The sequence below is a fragment of the Lissotriton vulgaris genome, chromosome 8, assembly GCF_964263255.1.
Source record: "Lissotriton vulgaris chromosome 8, aLisVul1.2, whole genome shotgun sequence".
Lineage (NCBI taxonomy): Eukaryota > Metazoa > Chordata > Amphibia > Caudata > Salamandridae > Lissotriton > Lissotriton vulgaris.
The window spans coordinates 429,478,046-429,502,042 of record NC_141696.1 but is presented as its reverse complement, the minus strand read 5'-3'; the positions used below and the strand labels follow the sequence as shown (position 1 = coordinate 429,502,042).

General features: G+C 47.9%; 1 protein-coding gene across 1 annotated transcript in view; it reads right to left on the bottom strand.

Moving 5' to 3' along the window:
- The window catches only part of LOC147697138 (cohesin subunit SA-2-like), a 741,253-nt gene that overhangs the window by 311,852 nt on the left and 405,404 nt on the right, over positions 1 to 23,997 (bottom strand). Inside the window, exon 20 of the mRNA XM_086934206.1 lies at positions 18,415 to 18,488. Coding sequence (XP_086790332.1) covers positions 18,415 to 18,488 — 74 coding nt within the window. The remainder of the gene's footprint in view (positions 1 to 18,414; positions 18,489 to 23,997) is intronic.

Below are 23,997 nucleotides of genomic sequence, written 5' to 3'. Positions count from 1 at the left end.
TCTTTAGTCCTTCCAGTTCTCGATTATTGTCTTTTTCCATCCTTCCTTCCATTTTTCTTTCTCTCATCTTTTTCTCAGTCCTCTTCCACCAATTCATCCTTCTTTCCTTCTATTATTTTGTGCCTGTCTTTTCCCCTCCTTCCTTCCATCCATAATTCATCCATCCTTCTTTTCTCCATCCGCCAGTCTCTCCACCCCTCTTTCCTTCCCTCCATCATCTGACCTGCTCCCCTTCCTTCTCCATATCCACCCTTCTCTCAGGCATCCCTCACTTCTCCATTGATACATCTGTCCCTCTCTCCTCCCACCCAGCCATCCCTAGCTCCATCCACCCACTCATCTGTGTCTGTCCCTCTGTCCACCCTTCTCTCATCCACCCCTTCAATCTAAACTCTTTCCATTTGTCCCCTGTCCGTCGATCCATCCTTCTCTCCATCCACCTACCCCCCTCACCTCTTATCACCCTCTCCGTCCATGCTTCCCTCCATCCACCTACCTACCTCTCCTCTCTATCCATGCTTCCCTGCAGCCACCTACCCCTCTACCTCTCATCCTCCTCTCCGTCCATGCTTCCCTCCATCCACCTACCTACCCCTCTACCTCTTATCATCCTCTCCATCCATGCTTCCCTTCATCCACCTACCCCTCTGCTTCTCATCCTCCTCTTCGTCCATGCTTCCCTCCTCCACCTACCCCTCTACCTCTCATCATTCTCTCCGCCCATGCTTCCCTCTATCCACGTACCTCTCTACATCTCATCCTCCTCCCCGTTCATGCTTCCCTCTATCCACCTACCCTTCTATCTCTTAGCCTCCTCGTCGGCCATGCTTCCCTTCATCCACCTACCCCTCTGCTTCTCATCCTCTCTTCGTCCATGCTTCCCTCCTCCACCTACCCCTCTACCTCTCATCCTCCTCTCCATCCATGCTTCCCTCTATCCACCTACCCTTCTACCTCTCATCCTCCTCTCCGTTCATGCTTCCCTCTATCCACCTACCCCTCTACTCCTTATCATGATCTCCATCCATGCTTCCCTCCATCCACCTACCCCTCTACTCCTTATCATGATCTCCATCCATGCTTCCCTCCATCCACCTACCCTTCTACCTCTTATCATCCTCTCTATCCATGCTTCCCTCCATCCACCTACCCTTCTATCTCTTAGCCTCCTCTTCGGCCATGCTTCCCTTCATCTACCTACCCCTCTGCTTCTCATCCTCTTCTTCCTCCATGCTTCCCTCCATCCATCTACCCCTCTACCTCTCCTCCTCCTCTTCATCCATACTTCCCTCTATCCACCTACCCTTCTACCTCTCATCCTCCTCTGTCTATGCTTCCCTCATTCACCTACCCTTCTATCTCTCATACTCCTCTCCGTCCATGCTTCCCTGCATCCACATACTCTTCTGTCTCTTATCCTCCTCCGTGTCCATGCTTCCCTTCATTTAACTGAGAATCCCTAAACCAGTTCACCTGCCAGTGCTCGAGCACAGCTTGCTACTTTGCGGCGACGCCTTTGACCCACCTCAGCGTGGACTTCCACTCTCATGTTAGATATCTATGTAAACTCTGTAAAGCAGGCAGATATCTGAATAAGCCTGCCCTTTATTCTTGGCCTCTGTTTTGCAGTTACCACCTTCCACATAATGAAGGCCTGAAGGTCACCACAAAGTCTAAATGTGAACAGATCAGCTGGCTGCAAGGGCCCATTTATATTGTGGTTTCAGATGGGCTGAGAGGATCTGGAGTGCCTGGCGAGTATTTGGGTTAAGGATCTTCTTCGATAGTGTACTGAGCGCAGCCGTTAAACAGGTAAATCATATTTATGTATAGCTCAGGGTAAATGGCATTCAAATGGATGAAAATAATTTCAAATCAGAGCTCGAAAATTAAATTAGGAGTTGTACGTACCCATTGTGACTAATGGGTTATAAAGAGTCCAGCTCAACGTAAATTAAATTCAGCAATATCTAGTGGCATTTGACAGTCACTGGATGGCTATGAAGAAAGCCGATTTGGGTACAGGTTATTCTTGAAATGACAAGAGCATGTGGACAGGTCAGCTGACTGCGACAATAGCTGTAATGTAAGTTGCTTCCAATATCTTCCCCAACTGGACTTTGAACACCTCATCCGCGCAGAGTTTTTTTCCCCATCTGGATGGCGGTAACAGTCTCACCGCCTGAATCAGTTCCTCTTCCGGGTATCTCGCGCTCTCCAGTGACGCCGAGATTGATGGATTGAATACAGACTGCGCAGAATGATAACTAATGCACACCAGAAGGGTCTGGTATCCTCTGTGGATGAGATCTAAAGCCCTGTGACTCGCATTAAATGTAGCATACTTCTGCTCTGTGTGGGGGGGGGCTCTGTGTGGGTGTATGTGTGGAGGGCGCTGTGTGGTTGTGTGGGGGGGCGCTGTGTGTGTTTGTGGGGGGGCTCTCTGTGGGTGTTTGTGTGTGGCATTTGCGAGAGATTAAGCTATTGGCATTGTAAATGACAATGCCATTTATTTATGTTAAAAAAAACATAAATAAAAATAATGTCAAGAGCAATGCCAATAGCTCTAACTTTAACAAAGGCGAAACCATTGCATTGTAAATGCTTGTTTTTTTTATCTGAGTGGTAAACCTGAAATCCTCATTGAAGCAGACTCCCAGATTTCTTTACAGGTTGACGTCTGAATTGGGAATAGGATATTCGGCCGGCTGTAATATAACTATTGTTAAAAGGTTATCAAAAGATTATCCAAAGATTAAAACTCCCCATCACTTACCTCGGCTGTGCTTTTTAGGGCTCGGGCCTAGCGTAACACTGCGTCAGCAGTGTGGGTGTGGCCCAGAGTTCCTTTTCTCGTTTTGTTGAGTGACTGCTCTATGCAAGTGTATACTATGTACTGTGCTGCTTTCGTCAGCATACCGTTCCTTCCTTGTCTCTTTATATCTTTGTTCAAGCGGTAATCAGCAACGCCCCTAAAAATGTCCCCACCTTTTGTCTTGTTTCCTGAAAGTTCACCTGTGCTCTCTAAGCGCCCTGCGGCACACCAGGCTCCTCGCTGCTCCCCCGCAGGGGCCGGCACAGTTGCGCTCAAGTCCACCATTGCAGGTTAACAAAGTCAATAAATCCTACTACTGTATAGGGCCAGGGACCCAATTATCGATATAATCCCACCTAAAAAACTGTTTTGTAGCTTAGCTTAACTCCAGCTCCTTCATGTATCCTCCGGCGCAGAGCACGGAGAACGTCTTCAGCATATTTCACAGCCAGATCGCAGCACACAGCGTTGAGCGTTGAACGTCAGCATCAGCCGTCACTCAACAGGCAATAGCAGAGTTGGACAGAAACTCGTGTACAATAATCAGGAGTATGTTCCTTGGGATAGAAGCAGTTCTAGAACATTATTTTGTTGCAGCAATGTGGAGAGTGGCTTTTTTAATTCCAAATGTAGGACTTTTTTGCTTTGGATATTGCTAGTAAGCCATTGTTGAAGCTGAAGGGCTTTGAAGATTATACGATCAGGCCTTACATCGATTTGAGAATAGCTGCAAATGAAGGGGCGGACTCCAGCATTATCTTGTTAGAGTACTCAGCTTGTGTTTGACACCATGGTCAAACATCCTACTTTGTTGTTTGAGGGAGGCAGGTTGTGGAACTGTATTATTGGAGTGCATTGCATCCTTAGGGGGGGGAAAGATCACCGTGAGACAAGTCTAGGGAGTAAATTAAGACACCACACTGAGCCTGTTACTATGTGAGCTAATCTCTGGCTATAGGTGTAGCTTCTATACACATACAGATATTAATCAGATAATCCAGTGTATGAACCCTCCAATTGTGTTGCAGCACTCATGCTCAACTTCTCCCTCATGGCATTTGTGGTCTGGATGCCATTCAACATTCTGATATTGACTGGCAATAAGATCTGTGGAGGCCACTCTCCCATGATTTTTTCAGGAGTCCCTGGCTGACTAACCGAACTAACCCTGTTTTGATTGCCAGGAGTCTTAGATTTCTAATTGATGAAAAACTGTGTGCAGTATTGAGTTCATGCAATTGCCAAATGAAAGTTCTCCCGCAAATTCGGTAACCCGTCTGAATCCAGACACCGCTTAGCTACAGGGTCTATTATATTTCCAATACTACAATATTGTAATGGCCTGTGCTAGGGATGCATGAAGACATTCTGCTCCTTCTTCAATTCCTGCAAAATGCACAACTAGACTGATTACAAAAAGCAATTGTGTGATGACGCCCCAGCTGCTATCTCAATCCCATTGGTTGTAAGTGGATCAGTGTATTTAATGCAAGGCTCTTTGTACAGTGCAAGAGGCAAATGAAGGTTTAGGACCAAACTTCTTAACAGTTAGATGTTTTGTTCTGAAATGTTGTTCCTCAGGACAAGGTCCACACCAAGTGCGTATTTTTGGCAAACTGCTGCTGGGTGGTCAGGTATACAGAGCTAAGGCTGATACACTATAAAATTCATGTCTATTTGCTTCTGCTTGCAGTCGGGCCATCCCAGTTTCCATACCAAGCAGAGGCTTGGTTCTTCTCCGCTAAGTGTCTTCTCTTCTGCACTTTTTGGGAGATTTTGATCGTGTTTGGGTTCCTGTTTCTTAATGCCAGTAAGCAATTGTGTAATTCGTTTTTCTCAGGTGTAATTTTGTTTTTTGGCTACTTTAGAAAATGTTACCCGGCAATTCAAATTAAATGGATGCACAGTGTGAGAAGTTGGCCCGATATGCAGCGTTCGCTATTCTAGCGACCGCTATGTATCGTTCCAAACGACCCTTATGATGATTGGTTGTAAGTCAACCTAAAGACCAGCTATCCTAGTAGCGTGGATACGAGCAGTCTAAGGCTAAAGACTCGAGAGGGCGTGTTAAGCCAGCTGTTTACCACACATGTACCCCTTGAACACCAAGTGAAAGGACACCACACAAGTGTTATGAAAATAAACAGGATATTTATTAAGAATCACAACAGCCCTGTACTCTTTATGAGGACAGGGTACTAAGCACAAACCAAATCTCTTAGGAAAATACTTCAAGTGCACAATTAAAACAAGTGTCCGGGGACACGGAAAGTTTAAGGTCTCGGGCGGACCCGATAAGGCAAGTCGGAAGCGAGGGACTCAGGACCCTAGAGTAAAGAGGCTATGCAGGCACCGAAATGCCGAGTTACCTAGCCACGAGGGCTGCGGCTGCACAAGTCTTACAGGCGTCGGGGTCTTCGCTGACGAGCCAGGAGCCGGAAGAAAAAGAGTTGCTGGCCGGCGACCAGTGATGAATAGTTCGTAGAGATCCAAGCCTGGATCAGAGATCGTTGATACCTGAAAGCAGAGGGGACCAAGTTTGTACTACTAGCCAGTAGTCAGGGGGTACCAGGAGGGCACCGGTTGGCCGTCACCTCGACCAGGTGAGTGGGCGACGCTAGGCTCTGCAGTCTCACGGACCAGGAGGCGTTGTCGGCGACCACGGTGGAGGTGCGAGCTGTCCCACGAAGGATGATGCTGTCGGCGTCGCTGGGCCCAGGATGGGGCAACAAGCCTTGGCAGATCTCAGGGCCACGTGGTGGGCCTAAGATGGCGTCTTGAGTGGACCAGGAGGGCCCGGGGTGCTTCTCGCAAAGATGGAAGCAGGGGCCAGTCTGGAGCAACCAGACCAGCAGTGTTGATTGTCGGATGTCGTCACAGAAGGGCACAAGCCAGCGGCTAGTGACCAGACAACGTGCTGAGCAGCGAGCAGAAGGGCCCCACGCAGATCGTGGAGATGCTGGGAGACTGCACTTCGGTGCTGGAGCGGCTCAGGGTCGGGGCTTCTCGGACCCCAGAGCACTCACCAGAGAATTGCTTCGATGGTCGTGCTGGTTAAGAGCGTGCAGGTTCTGATGATGGCCGGTCCCTCGAGGTCTCGTCGCACCCACAGATCACAGCTGAGCTGATGACGTGGGTAGAGGTCAGAGGTGCCAGGGAAGCCGGTTCTCGTCGAGCTGGGCCGTCGGATCCTTGAGGAAGGACTTGCAGCAAACCGCAGAGTTCTTAGATGGTGCCCGCTGATGCAGGGTGACTACTCCTTAGTCACAAGGGAGAAATCTTGAGAAGAGTCTTGAGTGTCCTTTCGTAGAAAGTAGTTCTTGATTCAAAGATGATCTAATTTGGAAGGGTCCCCGCTCCGGCCTTTATTCTAAAGAAAGGGGTGGGTACATGACTAGGTCCTGCCCTAAGGGTGGGACCAGGAAGGGGGGTAGTTACACCCCTCTCCCCTGCCGGACTTTCCCCAGGCCAGGGCTGGCGCCCCTGGAACTGGTTCTGACCGGCAGATGCGTAGTGAGCACCGGGGTGCCACTCCGCAGTCACCTTCTCGCAAAAGCCCTACCTACCCAGAATACACAAACCCTGTCTGGGACGGTGCGAACACCGCCCTCGACAGGAAACCCTTTGTCCAAGCTCTCCTCGCTGGAAGGACTCCCAGCAGCAGGAGGTCAGACTCGTGTCTGTGGTGGCAGCATCCATTTTGTGGAGCTGAGGCTTTAGTTAACTTTAACCGGGGTTCACAGTTACGTACATGACGTGTCCCTCTAGAAGGGTGGAATGCTAACCTCGTCGCCAGAGTTGGTGAGAGGGCAGCATCCCGATTCGTATGACACCTTACTCGACATGTTTTGATAACGCGACACCGAAGTTACCGATGTGGTACGCGTTACCATGGAACAGCCATTGGGTCTTGGTTCCGCAAGCTGCAACCGGGCTCGGCTCGGGCCAGAGCCTAGTTCACACGAGCCCATGCACTCTGCCTTCAGGATTGTCAAGGCCTGCCATAGGAGTGACTGATAGGAACTCGGGTGTCCATTGTATGGTTAGATATAGGGCTACTATATCTAAAGCAAAGTGTGATTACACGACTTCGCCCCAGCTGTCATGCAGCCAGTTGTGTCAAATTTAGGAGGCCAGCCAGGGGTGGCATAATACATGCTGCAGCCCCTGGCGGCCCTGGGTACACCTATGCCCTGAGTTACAGGGTCTGATAAGGTGGCCCAGTACCAATTGGTAAATGCACCGAGGGTACATGTCGTAATTTAGAAAGAGAACAGCCAGGCTGTGGGTCTGATTAGCAGGCCCACAGCCAGAGAAAGTCGTAAACCAGTGAAACAAAAGCAAAAAATCTGGGTGATCATAGGATTGCAGACCCTACTCTCCTACATGACCCCCCCCCAAACGTCGGAACAATAAGCTAACCTTGACCAGGTGAGTCTTCTTGTTCTAAGTGGAAATATCTGGAGAGCCCATCGGCATTGCCATGATCAGTACCAGGTCTATGTTCCACTGTAAAGTCCATCCCCTGTAGGGAAATGGACCACCTTAGCAGTTTGGGGTTTTCACCCTTCATCTGATTTAGCCACAAGAGGGGCTTATGGTCGGTCTGAATCTTGAAGTGAGTGCCAAACAAGTATGGCCTCAGCTTCTTCAGGGCCCAAACCACAGCAAAGGCCTCCCTCTCAATAGCTGACCAATTCTTCTCTCTAGGGGTCAGCCTTCTGCTTATAATAGCAATGGGCTGGTCTTGACCATCAAAATTCAGTTGAGAAAGAACAGCTCCCACACCCAACTCAGAAGCATCTGTTTGGACAATGAATGGTTTGGAGTAGTCCGGACTCTTGAGGATAGGCGCCGTGCACATGGCCTGCTTTAGGTCATCGAATGCTTTTTGACAGCTCGCTGTCCACTGAACCTTTTTTGGCATTTTCTTGCTTGTCAGTTCGTTTAATGGTGTCACGATGGAACCATAGTTCCTGACAAACTTCCGGTAGTATCCAGTCAGGCCCAAGAAAGCTCGAACCTGAGTCTGGGTGGTTGGAGGAGCCCAGTCCCTGATTGACTGTATCTTGCTCTCCAGTGGCTGAACCTGGCCTCCACCTACAAGGTGGCCCAGGTATACAACCTGTGTCTGCCCTATCTGGCACTTGGTGGCCTTGATAGTGAGGCCTGCCGCTTGCAGAGCCTCTAACACTTTCCGCAGGTGGACCAGGTGATCCTCCCAGGTGGAGCTAAAGACAGCAATATCGTCAAGATACGCCGCACAGAAGTCATCCAGCCCAGTAAGGACTTGATTCACCAACCTTTGGAAGGTGGCAGGTGCATTTTTCAGACCAAAGGGCATCACCACGAACTGATAATGCCCACCAGGGGTCGAAAATGCGGTCTTAGGCTTGGCGTCCTCAGCTAACCTGATTTGCCAATACCCAGCTGTCAGGTCAAACGTACTTAAGTAGTTGGCCGAAGCCAATCTATCGATAAGCTCGTCTGCCCTTGGTATTGGGTGGGCGTCAGTCTTAGTGACTGCATTGAGACCCCAGTAGTCTACGCAGAACCTCATCTCTTTCTTACCGCCCTGGGTGTGAGGTTTCGGCACTAGAACTACGGGACTAGCCCAAGGGCTGTCCGAGGGTTCAATGACTCCCAGCTCCAACATTTTCTGCACTTCACTCTTGATGCAGTCTCTAACGTGATCAGGCTGCCGGTAGATTTTACTCTTAACGGGCAAGCTGTCACCAGTGTCGACCTCATGGGTGCACTAATTGGTCTGACTGGGGGTTAGAGAAAACATATGTCTGAACGACTGAAGAACAGTCGCTCTGTTGATGTTCGGAGAGGCGGCCACAAAAGACAACACCATCTACCGATCCATCGTCAGGATTCTGAGTGAGCAGGTCGGGGAGAGGGTCACTCTCCTCTTCCTGTCCCTCATCTAGGGCCATGAGCAAACTCATGTCCTTCCTGTCGACATATGCTTTTAGCCTGTTGACATGAAGCACCCTGTGGGGGCTCCGGGGAGTTCCCAGGTCGACCAGGTAGGTGACCTCTCCCTTTTTCTCCAGGATGGTGTAGGGCCCGGACCATTTGTCCTTGAGTGCTGCTGGGGCCACTGGCTCCAACACCCACACCTTCTGTCCGGGCTGATAAACAGTCAAGACAGCCTTTTGGTCATGCCAAGCTTTTTGGAGTTCTTGGCTGGCCTTAAGGTTTTCAGATGCCTTCTCCATGTATTCAGCCATCCGCGAGCGGAGGCCAAGCACATAGTCCACTATGTTGGCTGCAGGCTTTTTGAGAGGTCTCTCCCATCCTTCCTTCACCAAACACAGGGGTCCTCTTACAGGATGTCCATACAAAAGTTCAAAAGGGCTGTAGCCAACCCCCTTCTGAGGGACTTCTCTGTAGGCGAACAAGAGGCAGGGGATCAGGACGTCCCATCTACGCCGAAGCTTTTCCGGTAGTCCATGAATCATCCCTTTCAGGGTCCTGTTGAATCTCTCAACAAGCCCATTGCATTGTGGATGATAGGGTGTAGTGAACTTGTAGTTGACACCACATTCCTTCCACATAGCAGTCAAGTAGCTCGACATAAAGTTTGCACCTCTGTCGGAGACGACCTCCTTAGGGAAGCCCACTCTGGAGAATACTCCAACTAGGGCTCTTGCCACAACAGGTGCTGTAGTGGTCCTAAGGGGAATAGCTTCAGGATACCTGGTGGCATGATCCACTACCACCAGTATAAACTTGTGCCCTGATGCTGTTGGTGGTTCCATGGGACCGACGATGTCGATCCCCACCCGTTCAAAGGGCACCCCCACCACAGGCATTGGTATAAGGGGGGCCTTTGTCGTGCCACCTGACTTACCACTGGCTTGGCAAGTGACACAGGAGCGGCAAAACTCCTTAGTATCTTCGTTCATGTGAGGCCAGTGAAAGTGCGAGACAAGCCTGTCCCACGTTTTCGTCTGGCCTAAGTGGCCTGCTAAGGGAATCTCGTGGGCCAAGGTAAGTAGGAAACCTCGCTGAGACAAGGGTACAACCAGCCTCCTGGTCATGCCAGGCTTGGGGTCTCTTGACTCAGTGTACAGGAGTCCGTCTTCCCAGTATACCTTGTGGGTACCTGTGGCGTTCCCAGCAGCCTCAGCAGCAGCCTGCTGTCTGAGGGGTTCAAGAGAAGGGCAGTCTAACTGGTCCTTCCCCAGGTCTTCCCTTGAGGGTCCCCCTGAACCCAAGAATTCAACTTGATCAAGTTCGAACTCCCTAGGCTCAGTTTCCCTCAATTCTTGTAGGTCAGCCTCCTCTGAGACTTGATCCACGACCTGGGGCAAGGGGGAAGGCGCAGCCTTAACCCTACTGCTCTTTTTCTTGGGAGGTGTCTGGTCCGTTGTTCCAGGATCCAGCACCTGTTCAGTGGGGCATTTCCTGACCTGTGACCTGGTCACAGCGAACACATGTGCTGGCAAACCTAACATTTCCATGTGAGTCCGGTGCTCCACTTCTGACCATTGTGATGACTCCAAATCATTGCCCAACAAAGAATCCACTGGGAGGTCTGGACTAACTACAACCTTCTTTTGGCCAGTTACCCCTCCCCAGGAGAAAGCTACAATTGCCATACTGTGATTGGTAGTGACATTGCTTGCATTGGTCACCAGGAATTCTGTACCTGGCATGATCTGTCCAGGGTCCACAAAGTTAGGCGTCACCATGGTGACGCTGGCACAAGTGTCCCTATAGGCCTGAGCCATCTTTCCATTTATGAAAGGCGTCTGTCTGTATTTGCCCAAAGTATTGGGACTTATGTCAGGGGACACGTCCGCGTCCCCTGTACTGACAAGGACAGCCTGAGTGAGTGTGCCAACTAAGTTGTCACGCCCCTCAGAACCCAGGGTTAACCCTACTAAACCCTTGGGAGGCGCACTACCACTGCTGACTGTACTAGGGGGCACAGGTGCCTTAGGGGCTGCAGTGGCAGGAGTCTGCCCTCCTCCTTTCTTGGTGCACTCACTAAACCAGTGAGATTTACTTTTGCAGTACTGGCACCATCTTTTGGATTGGCCTTCTTTCTTCTTTTGGGGAGCCTGACCCCCACCCTCTTTGGGTTGTTGGGGACCTGTCGAAGACTTTTGGTCATTTTGTTCCCCCTTTGAATCTTTACCCTTCTGGTCTGCTTTCTTCTGACCACCTTGATTCTGGCCCTGGTTCTGTTTAACTCTCGTGCGAACCCATCTGTCTGCCTTCTTTCCCAATTCTTGGGGAGAGGTCAGATCCGAGTCGACAAGATGCTGATGCAACAACTGGTTCTGACAATTGTTTAAAATTTGTTCTCTCATCATCAAATTATACAATCCTTTGTAATCAGTAACCTTACTGCCCAGCAACCAGCCCTCAAAAGCCTTAGTGGCACAATCGACAAAGTCAGACCAATCTTGAGACTGCGTTTTCTGGGTATCCCTGAACAGCACCCTGTACTGCTCAGTGGTTAGGCCAAACCCTTCAACGAGTGTATTCTTCAAGACGTGGTAATTATTGGCATCCTCTACCCTTGTGGTGAGGAGCTTGTCTCTTCCTTTACCCTCAAAGGAGAGCCACAAGATAGCTGCCCACTGACTCTGGGGAACACCTTGCACAGTGCAGGCCCTCTCCAAAGCAGTAATCCATTTGTGGATGTCGTCCCCTTGTTTAAAGGGGGGCACTATCTTACCAAGGTGTTTCGTATCAAAACTCCTTTCCCTATTACTAGGTACAATGCTGCCACCAGTGGGGACTACCCCACTTAACTGTTGCTCTCTAGCAAAGGCAAGCCTTTCTTTGGCCAGGGCAAGTTCTTCCCTTTCGATCCTCAGATTAGCTGCCCTTTCCTTAGCTTCGTACACTCTCCTCTGAGGGGACGTCATCCCTCTTTGAGAAGAGTTGTGAGAGCCATTGGTTTGAAGGGATCTGCCAGAGTCTCTCGACAGAGATCGGGCTCGTCCATTCCCAATGTTAAGCGAACCTGACAGTAGCGCTGGGGGTCCCCCAGTACCACTATCATGTTTGCTTAAGTTGGACCTGCTTAGTCTAACGACTTCTACCTGTCCCTTATCTGCCTCATCCCCAGAGAGATCCTCATCCTCATCTTCCTCCACATTCTCATTCTCGGCTGCGAGGAGGATTAGGTCATCTCTGGTTCCCTCGAGGGGAGGCATGTCTCCTTCTGGATTAGAAGAGCTGGGACGGGTCTCAGCTTTTCTGGCATCATAAGTCTCTAAGAGACCAATCAGAAAGGACGTTGTGGGGTTAGACCCCTGCTTGATCTTCCTGGAGTGACACACTTGTCGTAACTCCTTGAAGCTCAGCACAGTATATCTCGAAGGGATGACCTGTGGAGGGTCAACTGACACAAGGGGAGACTCAGAGTTTCCTCCTTTGTCCGACATACTGTTTCTAGTGTGGTGTAAGTGATGCACCTACCTACACTATGTGTTTACCTACTGTTCCCTTGCTAAGAGTTGCAGCCAAGGTGTGCTAAGCCTTGAGGAGCTGCAACGGCTGGTTCAGTAGAACTCAGAGTATTCTAAGCTTTAGTTATATGTACTAACAGTACTTGTGTGATCTTTCAACAAGATATTGTTAGGATACGTGTGGTAAAACAACAGCAAGCTCAAATCCCAACCGCTGCTCACCAATGTGAGGAGTTGGCCCGATATGCAGCGTTCGCTATTCTAGCGACCGCTATGTATCGTTCCAAACGACCCTTATGATGATTGGTTGTAAGTCAACCTAAAGACCAGCTATCCTAGTAGCGTGGATACGAGCAGTCTAAGGCTAAAGACTCGAGAGGGCGTGTTAAGCCAGCTGTTTACCACACATGTACCCCTTGAACACCAAGTGAAAGGACACCACACAAGTGTTATGAAAATAAACAGGATATTTATTAAGAATCACAACAGCCCTGTACTCTTTATGAGGACAGGGTACTAAGCACAAACCAAATCTCTTAGGAAAATACTTCAAGTGCACAATTAAAACAAGTGTCCGGGGACACGGAAAGTTTAAGGTCTCAGGCGGACCCGATAAGGCAAGTCGGAAGCGAGGGACTCAGGACCCTAGAGTAAAGAGGCTATGCAGGCACCGAAATGCCGAGTTACCTAGCCACGAGGGCTGCGGCTGCACAAGTCTTACAGGCGTCGGGGTCTTCGTTGACGAGCCAGGAGCCGGAAGAAAAAGAGTTGCTGGCCGGCGACCAGTGATGAATAGTTCGTAGAGATCCAAGCCTGGATCAGAGATCGTTGATACCTGAAAGCAGAGGGGACCAAGTTCGTACTACTAGCCAGTAGTCAGGGGGTACCAGGAGGGCACCGGTTGGCCGTCACCTCGACCAGGTGAGTGGGCGACGCTAGGCTCTGCAGTCTCACGGACCAGGAGGCGTTGTCGGCGACCACGGTGGAGGTGCGAGCTGTCCCACGAAGGATGATGCTGTCGGCGTCGCTGGGCCCAGGATGGGGCAACAAGCCTTGGCAGATCTCAGGGCCACGTGGTGGGCCTAAGATGGCGTCTTGAGTGGACCAGGAGGGCCCGGGGTGCTTCTCGCAAAGATGGAAGCAGGGGCCAGTCTGGAGCAACCAGACCAGCAGTGTTGATTGTCGGATGTCGTCACAGAAGGGCACAAGCCAGCGGCTAGTGACCAGACAACGTGCTGAGCAGCGAGCAGAAGGGCCCCACGCAGATCGTGGAGATGCTGGGAGACTGCACTTCGGTGCTGGAGCGGCTCAGGGTCGGGGCTTCTCGGACCCCAGAGCACTCACCAGAGAATTGCTTCGATGGTCGTGCTGGTTAAGAGCGTGCAGGTTCTGATGATGGCCGGTCCCTCGAGGTCTCGTCGCACCCACAGATCACAGCTGAGCTGATGACGTGGGTAGAGGTCAGAGGTGCCAGGGAAGCCGGTTCTCGTCGAGCTGGGCCGTCGGATCCTTGAGGAAGGACTTGCAGCAAACCGCAGAGTTCTTAGATGGTGCCCGCTGATGCAGGGTGACTACTCCTTAGTCACAAGGGAGAAATCTTGAGAAGAGTCTTGAGTGTCCTTTCGTAGAAAGTAGTTCTTGATTCAAAGATGATCTAATTTGGAAGGGTCCCCGCTCCGGCCTTTATTGTAAAGAAAGGGGTGGGTACATGACTAGGTCCTGCCCTAAGGGTGGGACCAGGAAGGGGGGTAGTTACACCCCTCTCCCCTGCCGGACTTTCCCCAGGCCAGGGCTGGCGCCCCTGGAACTGGTTCTGACCGGCAGATGCGTAGTGAGCACCGGGGTGCCACTCCGCAGTCACCTTCTCGAAAAAGCCCTACCTACCCAGAATACACAAACCCTGTCTGGGACGGTGCGAACACCGCCCTCGACAGGAAACCCTTTGTCCAAGCTCTCCTCGCTGGAAGGACTCCCAGCAGCAGGAGGTCAGACTCGTGTCTGTGGTGGCAGCATCCATTTTGTGGAGCTGAGGCTTTAGTTAACTTTAACCGGGGTTCACAGTTACGTACATGTCGTGTCCCTCAAGAAGGGTGGAATGCTAACCTCGTCGCCAGAGTTGGTGAGAGGGCAGCATCCCGATTCGTATGACACCTTACTCGACATGTTTTGATAACGCGACACCGAAGTTACCGATGTGGTACGCGTTACCATGGAACAGCCATTGGGTCTTGGTTCCGCAAGCTGCAACCGGGCTCGGCTCGGGCCAGAGCCTAGTTCACACGAGCCCATGCACTCTGCCTTCAGGATTGTCAAGGCCTGCCATAGGAGTGACTGATAGGAACTCGGGTGTCCATTGTATGGTTAGATATAGGGCTACTATATCTAAAGCAAAGTGTGATTTCACGACTTCGCCCCAGCTCTCATGCAGCCAGTTGTGTCAAATTTAGGAGGCCAGCCAGGGGTGGCATAATACATGCTGCAGCCCCTGGCGGCCCTGGGTACACCTATGCCCTGAGTTACAGGGTCTGATAAGGTGGCCCAGTACCAATTGGTAAATGCACCGAGGGTACATGTCGTAATTTAGAAAGAGAACAGCCAGGCTGTGGGTCTGATTAGCAGGCCCACAGCCAGAGAAAGTCGTAAACCAGTGAAACAAAAGCAAAAAATCTGGGTGATCATAGGATTGCAGACCCTACTCTCCTACACACAGGTTCACCTGAAACTCTGTGGACCGTCAGGAAGGAAGTAGTTTGTACAACACTGGCAAGTAATATCGGTATACATTTGCAAAAACACATGTTTATGTGCAAATATAGCTCCCATTCCTTGGGGGGAAAAGTAATTCTGCACATCTTCTCAAGGACAATGGAGAACCGAATCCAATAAAACACTATGAAAGCATTCTGCAATTTTTCACTGGAAAAAATTACTAATCTGCAATTTTTCATTGCAAACAAACTGCACATTCAGAGCTCGAAAGATACAGTACTTCAGTGCACAGACATTTTCTCGCATGCAGCCTTAATATTTCCTTAACACGTTCCTGCAACACAACTTCTTGTCATAATACAAGCTGTGAAGAAAAGAGCTCTAAACCTTATAGTACAGTCCAGCACTATTCAGTTTTTCTCAGGCTACTAATGTGCAGAGCACGTGTCCCTCGAGGCAGCCACTCCCAGATTCTTGCTGAGGGAACGCTGATTATCGCGGTAATGGCACCTGCTTTTCCACAAGCAGCTGTTGCAGCCAATCTAGCAACCACAAAATGTTCCTTTCGTGATTCTCGTCAATAGGGTGGCTCCACTCTCTCATTGTACAGACAGTGCTGCTAAGAATGTAGACTATGCAAGGTACATTTTTCATTCAGTGTGTCAGCGTTTCGGGATGGCTGTATCTGCTTTCTAACTCACTCAAAACAATGTGTGAACACCACGGTCTTGCCCCAAGGTGCCACTCACTATCAGTGTGCAGTTAGGCGTAGCTACTATACAAACAAGAATTTGCAATGCAATAGGTCTCGTATTTGCGGAAGTTTAAGCTACTGGCCCTATACATGACAATGCCTAATATTTATGTGTTTTGAGAACCAACACACATATCAAAGGCATTGTCATTTATAATGCCAATTGCTCAAACTCTCACAAAGGTGAGACCACTTTAATGGTGGCTGCACCCCTTTCTTTAGACGCTGCTCGCCATATTCAGCGAGCCGCGTGTAAAGAAAAGTGTGTGGTCACCATTAAAGTTAAAATACAGAATAGTGCTCTTTTACAAAAAATGTGTTTTGGAAAGTTCACAACAAATGGATTTATTTTGTAAAAGTGCCCCATACCGTGCTTTCAGTTTAATGTCGGCGTGCCCCTTTCTTTAGACGTGGCTCGTTGTAACCTGAATACGTCAAGCAGCACCTAAAGAAAATGGCGCGGCCACCATGAAAGTGAAAGCACTGCATCAGGTGCTTTCACCAATAAAAAAAAACAAAGGTTCCGTAGTGCGGCTGCTAAAGTTAAAGCGGACCGCGCTGATAAATTAATCAAGAAGCATGTCCGCTATAGCTAAAGCGGACTATGCTGGCAAATTAAATAAATAAAGAAGCGCAGCCGCTATAGTTTAAGTGGACCGGGCGCCATTACTACTAAAAATATAAAAGCAGGTGGCAAAAGCACGCCGTGGGTGGAATAGGGGAAATTCATTAAAGAAAATAGAGCTCACAGACTAGATAAAGCAGACCGTGTTACAACATAAGTAAAAAGTCCAGTTCTTATGGGAGGTTACAAATGAAGACAAGGTGGTACCAAGGAGGGATTACTAAGCCGATTCATGAATCTAAAGCAACGATTTAGAAAGGACAGTAACAGGAGCAATTGAAAAGATGGGTGGGAAATGGGCAGGGCTTCAAGTCCATACCTGAATACATCATACCTCACAGAGAGGCGCGTGCTCTGCCCAGGCTCAACCTAAAGATGGGGTTAACTTTAATCAATGTTTTTTGGGTTCTCGTGACTAAAAGGATATTTTAGAAAACACTAACACACACAGATTTAAGGGTTAGGAATAATTTTATGTAATGAAGGGATTTGTTCAGGGTCAGCCTTAGTTTAGGGCTACTTATTTAACATTTTAGATTAAGGATAAGTGTTACAGTAAGGTAAATAATATACTTTTGATTTCATATTATTTAAATTAAGGATTAGGGTCAGCTTTAGATTTAGTTTAAGTTTCTTTTAATTTTATTTAATTAAACACATTTAATTTAGAATTAGGGTAAGCAGAAGGGCTAAGTTGAAGTTACTTAGTTAACTGAATGTAAATTAATTACAAGTTGAGCTGGTTATTTGTGATTTAATTAAAATCAAAATAAATTAGCAAAAGGGCTTAGATTAGTATTGGGCAAGGTTACTTACCTAATTTTACTTAAATAAATTAATGGTTATTGTTGGCATTGGGGTCAGGTTATGGTTACTTATAATTACTTTACTAACATTAAATAAAATATTGGAAAATGAGTTGTGTTACGTTTAGGTTTCTTACATAATTTAATTAAATGAATTCCAATGAATTCACAGTTAGGACTGGCATTAGGGTCAGTTCGTTAATAATAGTAGTTGAGGTAGTGGCTCTGATAAAACGGTTACCTGTTGTAGTAACATACAACAAATTGTGTTAATGGGTCGGTCACACACTGTTTTAATTGACCCCTCACGCACATCAGCATTGACAACATGAATATTAAAATATGCTTTAATATCTGTTTTGAATCGCATAAAGCCTTTTATATATGTATATAAATATGTGGTATATGTATATTGTGACCCTAACTAAAAGGCAGCTGAGAACTGACAGGCTTAAGGCAAAGATCCAGTCAACAAATTACTGAAGAGGTAGCTGATTTCTGGCAGCAGGAATGGCCTATTTCTGCATCATACCAATGTGTTCTTTAAAGACATATGTCTTCTTCAGCTCTTTTCTAAACTGGAGCAGGATTAGGGAGGTCCTAATGGATACAGGGATGTTGTTCCAGATCCTCGGTGTATAGATGGAGAAGGCATGTTGCTTTGTTATTTTTTACACTTCTTTATCTCCAGCCTGATGGTGTGCTGTCTGCAGGTGATGGTAAGCAACTGAAGATGGTAAGCTTGTCATCCAGACAGGCAGGGGTGATGGTCATGATGGCTTAGTAAATGATGCAGCTAGTTTTGAAGATGGAGCGGGCAGGCCAGGGGAGCAAGTGTGTTCCATCAGGATGGGATTGATTTGGTCATATATCTTCAGGCCCTGGATGAGACATGCTGTAATGTGTAGGATGCCCATTAGCTTGCTTTTGAGATATAGTAATGAGATATGAGTTACAACAAGAATAAAGTCTAACTCTGACTCTGTACATTTTTTCATGGTAAGAGCTCTATTTAAAACAGAAAGTTTGCTGAAGACAGCCATGCGTTTATTAAGCTACTGCTGTGTTGTAAATCCCATATAATATGGATGTGCTCCTTATAAGAGTTCTCAAAAGTACTGTATGTAAAACAGCCGGTCACCTCGGGATTACAATTACATTCTTAGCTACCATAGGATGCCGAGTTTATTTACTTGCTCACCAATGTGGGAATTCATTTCTAGAATAGGCAGACTAATTAGCACACACATTAATAAATATCTTACCTGTAGAAAGCTGCTATTCTTCTCAGTATGGAGGATATTTTGTGAACTTCTGTGTCATCCAAGCAAGGATTTTCCTACAGCAAAAGTAACGTAAGGCAAAAAAATATAAACATACAATTAGGTATATAGGTAAAAAGTTGCTGATGCCAGATAGAGACAACCAGACCCAGTTAATCTGTCAATTCATCTGCCAGCTGTTAACACTCACTCCAATAAGGCCCATGTTTTGAGTGGATAGCTAAATCCATGCTAATACCATTAACATTGTAATTATGCTACCATATCTGGTGGTATTTTGCACCCATATGTGGAATGTAACATGTGGAAATATCTCTTCTGCATATTTTATTGTAGTTTAGAAAATAATGAACACCAGTCACATATGATAATATTACAAAATTCAAACATGCTGCACATTTGTCAACATCCACTGTGTGTAATAATTGTTCAATATTAGACAACAGTGTCAATACAGCTGAGGTTGCATATATTTCCTCTGTGTCGTTATCCATCAGCAAACGAAAAGTAAAACAAAAGTTCCTTTACGAACATGAATCCCCGACCTGTCATCTCTGATCCATGTCTCCATATACTGTGCAATGCATAAGAGTTGATGCCCACTGCATGGGACTGCCCATATGAAGTGATTTAACATTGTGCGATTATATTCTATGGGGATGGGGAACAACGGCAAGAATGGGAAAAGTCTAACCGGGTGGGGGGGGGGGAAAGGGGTAGGGTGGTTTGGCATGATATATAATCTATGATTGTTACTCTGGGTCAAATTGGGACTTAAAGTCTTCCAAGAAAGTGTCCCATACCATGGCTATAGGTTGCTTATGGACATCTCTGTATTCTTCCCTCCGTGAGGCATAACTTTCGGCCTTGCTCCATCTTATGACCTACTCCCTCCAGCACAAGACCAACGGCGCCTTTGAGGATTTTCATCGTCTGGAGAGCTATTGTTTAGCCAGATGAAGCGTCAAATCTACAAAACTAGCTGCAACGTTAAAACTCTTAAGCCTGGGATAGAGGTCCAGGAGGCAGTGTTCTACAATATCCCAGTGAGCAGGTCCCGTGAGAGTGGACAGTGGTTTGCGTACCTCCTTCTAATAAGATGTCAATACTGGACAACGAATGCAAGAGGGGGAATGCTGTACTGTTCCTATGTAGGATCAAGGGAGGTTTAGCTGGCATGACCAAAGGTGTACACGTGGCACCTTGGGGCATCCATTGTGTTGGATGTATTTGCCTCACACACCCCGAGGGATGTCATGCTTCATCATCGGCGTTTGCTCCTCGTCGGGGAGGCGGTGCAATCCCCGACGGGCTCACCTCAAGAGGGGCTCTTTGGCGGAGATCTTTTATCCAACAGCCTTATGGTGAAGTGGGGGTGTGTGGGCAAGAAGATATAAAGTGATAAGCTGAGAGCTAAAATGTAACTAAGGGTACCGGAATTCACTTTATTCTGGGGGTCCCCTAGTGACAATTAAAAGGTGGAACTAGCTTACTAGGTGTCAACACAATTAAGTTGAGTGACGCTGGTAAAAACTAGAGGTCATAAGTGGTCGACATGTTTCTCGCAGTGGGATAAGTTACCCGCGATTCTTCAGGACCATATAACAAGTGAAATGGGTGTCAAAAAAGAGGGAACATGCTTGTGTCATGTATGTAAAGTGTGTTACCTCTGTGGAGTATCCTATGCCTAGACATAGGGAAAAGGAACAACACTGATTAATACATTTTGCAACAGTCATAAATGAATATCAAGTCAATGCCAGTAGGTGGGAAATGAGTGGCATGCAGGCGGTGTTGTAAACTATTGAGCACAACATTAGCATGCCTGAGGACATTGAGTGAGCAGCGTGTATGTGCCAGGTACACTCAAAGTCTGTGTGAAGGGGGAGAAAACGGTGACTCAAGGTGAAGTTTAAAAGCAGTAATTAAAAACAGCAAAACATGAGGACAGTGGTTACAACAGCACAAAATATAGGAGGGGTGTAATACCCTATCAACCTTCATGCATTTTGTAGGCACCCTTGAGAACCTGTGAGTGCTGCAAAACGTTGCCTATGGTGAGTAACAGACAGGGAATAATACATCAACTCAATAATAAACACTGGTGTCTTTCTAGCGCTGTGCACACAAAAATTACACTCCCAACTCACCATTAGGTTGGGGACTACTAGCCACATGAGGGTCGGCGGGAAAAGATATCAGGGAGGGCCTTTAGATGAGGCTAGAGGGAGATATTGAAGGTAAACACAGGTAAATAGAGTGGTGGCGCCGTTTTTGTGAAAGCGCTATAGCGTTAGTGCTGCCTCATTTAAAGAATGCAAACGCGGGAACCGGGATCGTCCCGCTTGTTGTATAACTCACCTCATCCTGCCTGTATCCAAGTCAATTGACCTACCCGTCCCCGCCGAGCTCGAGTAGATGATGGAGCTCGGCGGTCGGAATTATTTAAACAAACGCGATGATCGGCGAGTATGCCGCGTCATCGCCCAGGGGGCAGGTCACATGATAATCGCCGAAAAGGTGGCGGCCATTTTGTAATGGTAAAATCCCTGCTTAAGCGCTATTAGAGAGCAGAGATGTTGTGGCTTATGTCGTTTGATGACAGTTCCAAAGCGTTGGTTGTCCGTGTTTATACGATATTACCAGACATAATCAGCAGTACTGGTGTTTGTTAATAATGTGTGTGCAAGGAGGAGTCACTAGGTTGTGGACAATTAAAAGTAAGACCATGGCGGCCATGATGTAATGGGCAGGATATGGTTAGTGAGGACAATTGTTCACAGACCCCTGGGTTAAAAGTTCACACGTACGTGGATGATGAAATCATTGTTCTAGGGTGTAAAGCCCAACAGGGTAGGTGTTAATAAGGGGTGTGTCAGGTAAGCAGACTCCGGTCAAATGTGCTGTTGGACTAGTATTAGAGTGAATGCCAGGGAATTTCTTCATTTAGGCCATATTTATCAGAGGACAGGCGATGTATCCATCTCTGCTCTTTGCGGAAGAGGGCGTTTTTAGGGCAGTTAGGGCTAGATTCTAGTACCACCCATTTCATAGAGTCTTCATTGTGGTTGTGGTCCACATAATGTTTACACATTTTCGTATGGGTTTTCTTGCAGCGCAAATTACTGCGGTGTTCGGCAATGCGCACTTTGATAGCCCGGGTGGTCATACCGATGTATTGCAGGCCACATGGGCAGGTTATCAGGTATATGCAATTGGATGTATTGCAATTTGTGTGGTGTCTGAGTTCCCAATTAAAGGTCTCAGAAAGCTGGATATTTTTAAGTGTCAGGGTATATTTACAGACCCCACACATGCCACAAGGGTAGTGGCCTGTCACAGGAGGTAGATGCCATAGGGTTTGTTGGGTTTCTTTTCTAGCCACCTTAGGTCTGGTACTGATTAGGATGTCCTTAAGGTTCTGTGACCTTTTGAACGCGAATCTCGGTTCTTCTAGCGTAAGGTCGCCTGTGTTCAAAATGCCCCAGTGATGTTTGATCGTGTTCCTGATCTGGCTGGAGAGTGGGGTAAATGTGGTTACGCAAGTCATAGGTTGGTTTTCGACCGGAACTCTTTCCCGTCGTTCTAGGAGGGCATCCCTGTTGTTGTTCCTGGCCCGTTTTCTAGCTTTAAAGACTTCGCTTTTCGGGTAACCTCTGTCTAGTAGGTTCCTCGATAGGACTGTGGACTCCTTTTTATAATCAGTTATGGCACTACAATTGCGTCTAATCCGTAGGAATTGGCCAAAGGGCAAATTGTTACGTAAGGACCTTGGGTGGTGGCTTTGGTAGTGTAGGAGACTATTCCTGTCTGTAGGTTTCCTGTACAGAGTAGTGCTAATGGATCCTGTTTCCAGTTTTATTGTTAGATCAAGAAAAGGGATCTCGTTTGGTGATGAGGCCATGGTGAAGTTCAGGTAGGGGTTCAGTTGGTTTACCCAAACGAGGAATGCTTCTTGGGTGGCTGTGGAACCTTTCCATAGAATTATGATGTCGTCGATGAAGCGTTTCCAAAGTTTGATATTTTCTCGGAAAGGATTCGACTCATGGTGTATATGTGTACCCTCGAAGTCCGCCATGTACAGACAGGCTACCGAGGGGGCAAAAGTACTGCCCATTGAGGTCCCCTGGGTCTGGTGATAGTACTTGCCTCTGTACTCAAAATAATTCTCGGTAAGAGCCAGTGTGGCGCATTCCATGACAAAGGCCTGTGGGGTGCTTGAGTTCCAGGGTTCTAGGCCTAGTCTTTCCTCAATGACGTCAAGGGTGGCCCTCTGAGGAATGTTTGTGTAGAGGGCCTCTACGTCAAGGGTCATTAATAGATCTATCTCTCCTATGTCCTGGATGGTATCAAGAATCCGTAGTACATCCGTGGTGTCTTGGATGTAAGAGGGTATGGCCTTCACAAGAGGTTGTAGAAAATGGTCACAGAATTGTGACAGAGGCTCCAATACGGAGTCTATCCCTGAAACAATGGGTCTCCCTGGTACAGGTCTAGTGGCTTTGTGGATCTTAGGCAGTATATAAAAATAGGGTACCCTCGGGTCCTTTTTCATTAGGAAGTCTGCCTCCTTTCTGGTGATCCATTGCTCACATTCCGCACTGGTGACCAAGCTAGAGATCGTGGTCTGTAGGCGTTTGGTAGGGTCATTGGGAATGGGTGTGTAATATCTTTGGTCATTCAGTTGTCTATTGCATTCAAGCTCATAATCCACAGTATTCATTAAGACCGTGGCGCCCCCTTTGTCAGCTTGTTTGATGGTTAGCAATGGGTCTTCTGCTAGTGACCTCAATATGTCCAACTCATTCTTAGAGATATTGGAGTGAGGGGATCTTCGCTCCAGTTTGCTGATGTCTTTTAGTACTGCCTGCTCAAAAGTCAATACTTCGTTTGGGACCATTCCATTGTGGGGTGTAAAAGTTGAAGGATTGTGTAACCCTGAGTCTGTCATTGGTTCACAAGGCTTACCTTCGAAGAAGGTTTTGAGTCGTATTTTTCTGAAGAATGATTTAAGTTCCCTGGTTTGTTGGAACAAATCGATCCTGGGGGTAGGTACAAAGCCTAAACCTTTTTGCAGTACCTCCTCCTCTCGCTCTGTGAGAAGCCGGTCAGATAGATTAACCACCAGGCTTATTTTGGTCCTGATCGGTTGGTGCTCCTGGTGTTCATTCCTTGGGGGGGTGTGTCCTCCCATTGCACCCTCTTCTCTGTCCCGTTCCCTCTTTTTCGCCCTCGCCCTCTGCCCCAACCTCTGCCTAAAAAAGGAGGGTGTGTAGGGTTTTGGGGGGGGTTGTAGAGTGGAGGATAATGTTGGACAAAGGGTGGTTGAAAGTGGGGGAATTGTGGGTATTGCCAAAAAGGGGGACCAATTGGTTGCCCCTGGTTGGGGTAGTGCGGGAAGTTATGTTGTCCCCGTCCCCTGCCTCTTTTGGCCCTCGGTGGCAACTGAGCAGGGTTATTTTCCCCGCTACTGTCCGACCCACTGTTGGAACCCCTCCTAGATGAGGTCGTGCTCGAGTCAGAATTATAGCTCGTGCCAGGGGGGGTGTAATCTTCCCTTAAATA